General features: G+C 47.5%; 1 protein-coding gene across 1 annotated transcript; it reads right to left on the reverse strand.

The window, feature by feature from the left end:
• Positions 1-2,385: 2,385 nt before the first annotated feature.
• LOC148871712 (uncharacterized) lies at positions 2,386-4,289 on the reverse strand. Its single transcript, XM_088970048.1, has 2 exons — positions 4,164-4,289; positions 2,386-3,102 (listed from the first exon to the last, which is right to left on the reverse strand). The coding sequence occupies exons 1-2, from the start codon at positions 4,287-4,289 to the stop codon at positions 2,386-2,388; spliced, it is 843 nt and encodes a 280-aa protein (XP_088826174.1).
• Positions 4,290-4,529: the final 240 nt, after the last annotated feature.

The following is a 4,529-nucleotide window of genomic DNA, read 5'->3' on the forward strand; positions in this document are numbered from 1 at the left end:
TGGATTCAAGATGTGGCAGTACTTGGTTTGACAGAAGTTTCTCGATCTTGACCTCGGTGGCATCACGATGATAGGCTTAGACCCCGAGGTGGCCAAGGCGGTGGATGAGGAGCCAGACTCTTCAGGGGAGGAAAGTGATGAAGAGATCGAAGTGGTGGATCCTTCTGTGTGATGGCTTCTTGTTCCTTTTTTTTTCTTTGAATTGTGGATGTACTCTCCTGGGCTGTTGAGCTCGGGTTTTAGTAAAATTTTTGTACTTGAACCTTTTTACTAATGAAATATATAGTTTTTTGAGTAATCCTGAGTGGAAAATAATTTTGAGTGAGTTCCGAGATGGGCAATTTAATGTGTAGGTTACCTGGCCTGTCGAGGTGCTGACCTGGTTGTGAGTAAGGATAACTGGGGTGAAATATACACCATAGGGTTTATACCCGAGCTGTCTTTATCTTAGGCTTTTGAAGTAGCTTGCTTATGCCAGCAAAGTAACTAGGTCTTATGCAGCACCTAGGTCTTTGTCAGTTCAGCATTTTTGGCCCTTAGGCTTCAGGAGAGACCTGTAGTTTTCTATTGAATTTTGCCCACACCGAAGTGGCAACTGGGTCTTGTGGCCCTTAGGCTTTGGGAGGGACCCGTAGTCCGCTCCTGAATTTTGCCCACGCCGAAGTGGCAACTGGGTCTTTCAATAGTATTGGTCCTTAAGCTTTGGAAGGGACCCATAGTCAGCTCCTGAGATTTGTCCACGCCGAAGTGGCAACTGGGTCTTATAGCAGTATTGGCCCTTAGGCTTTGGGAGGGGCCCATAGTCTGCTTTTGAGTTTCGCCCATGCCGAAGTGGTAATTGGATCTTTCAGCAGTATTGAACCTTAGGCTTTGAGAGGGACCCGTAGTCTGCTCCTGAACTTTGTTGCTCCTTAGAGACCTATAAGGAACTAAATATCAGAGGACCCAGGTGGCCAACCCAGTGAGGTCACTCCGATGGATAAGTTAGTACTCTCATAGTAGACTGCAAGCTAGAAATCATAATCTGAGAGTTAGAGCTTGCATACTTGTTTCTGGGGCTGGTGCCTTTTCAATTCGTAATCAGAGGTAGTATCGCCTAAGATTGTTCATGTTCCATGCCCGAGGTACTCACGGTTTTGAGCTCGTACGTAACTTCCCTGAATATCCGATTCACTCAGTAGGGACCCTCACAGTTTGGTCCGAGCTTACCTACACCGGGCTCAGGTACCATAACTCTCTAGAGGAATAGGTCCCCTACACGAAAGTGTCGCTTCCCGATTCGGGCGTTATAATACCAGGCTACTCTTTGCTGGTAGGCTGCAATTCAGATGTACGCGAGGTCCCATACCTCTTCTACTAGGTCGAGGTTGGTGCGGAGCTCGTCATCGTTTCCTTCATCATCGTAGGCTTCTAGGCGTAATGAAGGTACCTCGATTTTGGTTGGGATTACCTCTTCCATGCTGTAGGTGAGGTTGAAGGGGGTTTCTCCTGTGGCAGTCTTGACGGTAGTTCGGTAAACCCATAGTACGCTGGGCAGCTCTTCCTCCCATAGCCCCTTAGCTTGGGATAAGCGGGCTTTTAGTCCGTGGAGTATGGCTCTGTTCGTGACTTCTGCTTGTCCGTTCGCCTAGGGGTGTGCTACCGAAGTGAAGTTCTGCTGTATCCCCATCTCAGCACACTAGTTCTGGAAGTTGATGTCTTTGAACTAATTACCATTGTCAGAAATGAGTACCCGAGGCAATCTGAAGTGGCACACTATGTTTTTCCAAAAGAAGTTTTGCACGGTTCGAGCTGTGATTGTTGCTAGGGGTTCTACTTCTACTCACTTTGTAAAGTAATCTACTACTACTACTAAGAATTTCCTCTGTCATGTCACTGGCGGGAATGGTCCAAGGAGGTCGATCTTCCAATGTGCGAAGGGCCATGAGCTGGTGAGATACTTCAGATTGGCAGCAGGTTGGTGATGGATGTTGGCGCACCTTTGACATTTGTCGCATTTCTTGACGAGTTCGAGTGCGTCCGCCTTCATCGTGGGCTAGTAGTATCCTTGCCGTAGCGCTTTCTGGGTGAGAGCCCTGCCCCCCAAGTGTCTGCCGCATAGGCCTTCATGGGTGTCATGGAGGACGAGCTTAGCCTCTGAAGGTCGCAAACAGCACAGGTAGGGGAGTGTGTAGGATGTTCGGTACAACCATCCATCTATAATGATGTACTTGGATACTTATCGTTCTACCCATCTAGCTGCATTGCAATCTGTGGGTCGAGTTTCGTGAAGTAGGTAGCTCACGAGTGGGTCAATCCAGCTCGACTCTATTTGTGTAACGGGAGCAACCTCTTCTGCCCCCCTGAGAATGTTGGGCCGAGGTAGGTTCTCTTTGTGCATGGTCCTCATGGTGTTGCCTCAGCGTTCTCGGACCTTGGAATCTGCCTGATGAAGTATGACTGGAAGCTTTGTAGAACTTCCTTGACCTTGGCCAAATAAGCGGCCATGGTGGGGTTGCGGGCTTCATAATCTCTAGTGACCTGGTTGACCATGAGTTGGGAGTCACTACAGATGACGATGTGCTTTGCTTGTACCTCTTTCGCCAATGTGAGCCTAGCAAGTAGTGCTTCATACTCAGCTTCGTTATTGGATGCTACGAACTCAAATCGAAGTGCGTACTCCAGTTTCACCCCGCTTGGTCTGTGTAGAACAGCGCCTGCTTTGCTTCCTTGTTGATTGGATGAGTTGTCTACATGGAGGATCCCGGGCTCCTCGTCCCAAGTTGGTATTTCTTCAATCAGGACTGGTGTTGTACTGGTTGAAGCCGCCTCTTTGTGTTCGAGCTTCATCAGTTCAGGGACTATGGTGGTAAAGGTACATTCTGCTACAAAGTCGGCTAAGGCTTGGGCCTTAATCGCCGTTCGAGGCTCGTACTGAAGGTTGTATTCGCTGAGTTCGATGGCCCACTTCGTCAATCTGCCAGATACCTTGGGATTGAGTAAGACTTGGCTCAGAGGTTTGTTTGTGAAGACTATGATAGTGTGGGCTTGGCAATACGGACAAAGCTTCTGAGCTGTCGTGACCTGCATACGCCAGCTTCTCGATCTCTGGGTACCTGGTTTCTGCATCCTACAAAACTTTACTCACATAGTAGATAGATCATTGGACCTGATCTACTTCTTTTATCAGTACCGAGCTGACCACCTCATCACTCGCGGAGAGGTACAACTTTAAAACATCGCCCTCTTTGGATCAGGTCAGAACCGGGATACTAACTAGGTACTTCTTTAGCTTGTCAATGGCGAGCTGACACTCTTTAGTCCATTTGAAGTCTTTACTTTTCTTGATTGCCTTAAAAAAGGGCAGGCAACGATTTGTCGACTTGGACATGAAGCGGCTTAAGGTGACCATGCGACCATTCAGCCTTTGAACCTCTTTCAACTTGCGAGGTGGCTTCATTTCTAGGATAGCCTTGATTTTTTTGGGGTTTGCTTTGATGCCCCACCGGTTAACTATGTAAACCAATAATTTACCCGAGGTGACACCAAAGACACACTTACTAGGGTTTAACTTCATACTATACTTGCACAGAATTTCAAAATCACATTGCAAGTCTCTTATTAAACAGTATGAGAATTGGGTTTTGATGACCATGTCGTCTACATAGTATTCAACTTTATCGCTGATCAATGGCTCAAAAAGTTTATTGACAAGCCTTTGAAAGGTTGCCCCATAATTTTTTAGTCCGAAGGGCATAACCTTGTAACAGTACAGTCCTAGCTCGGTTATGAATGCAGTTTTTTCTTCATCAGTGGGGTCCATCTTGATCTAGTTATAGCCCAAGTATGCATCCAAAAAACTCAGCAACTCATACCTTGAGTTCACGTCCACTAGATGGTTGATCTTAGGGAGAGGGAAACAATCCTTTGGGCAATCTCGATTCAGGTCGGTGTAATCGACGCACCTGTCCCATTTACCATTGGCCTTTTTTACCAGAACGGGGTTAGCCACCCAGCTCGGGTAGTGCACCTCCCTGATGAAATTGACTGTGAGGAGTTTCTCGACTATCTTCCCTGACTAAAGGAACAATGTTCAACCTGTGAGTTATAACCTTAGCATCTATACTGGGCATTTCTGCCATGGACCAGAAAAGCACATCTAAATTCTTGAGTAGAAAACTTACCAGCCGAGAGTGGAGAGGCTCTTCGTTTGCAGCTCCAACCTGGAGAGTTCTAGCTGGATCTTCCACTGTGTTTGAGATGTGGATTGTCCCTTCAGTTGGTGTGGCTCGCTCCTCGATGTACTCCATAGGTCACTCTAACTCTAGGTCATCTGCCAGCTTGGCCTTCCCTTTGAGAGCGGCAACATAGCACTTCTGGGACTTGAGTTGGTCACCTTGAGCTACCCCTACTCCAAAGTCTATGGGGAACTTCATGGCCAGGTAGTAAGTAGATACCACCGCGAAGCATGAGAGTGATGGGCCATCCCACAATGGCATTGCACGGGAAATGCATGCTCAAACCTCACGATGTTGGCCCACGTACCGACC

Source organism: Nelumbo lutea, chromosome 2 (genome assembly GCF_056320005.1).
Source record: "Nelumbo lutea isolate HS-2025 chromosome 2, American lotus-T2T, whole genome shotgun sequence".
Taxonomy (NCBI): domain Eukaryota; kingdom Viridiplantae; phylum Streptophyta; class Magnoliopsida; order Proteales; family Nelumbonaceae; genus Nelumbo; species Nelumbo lutea.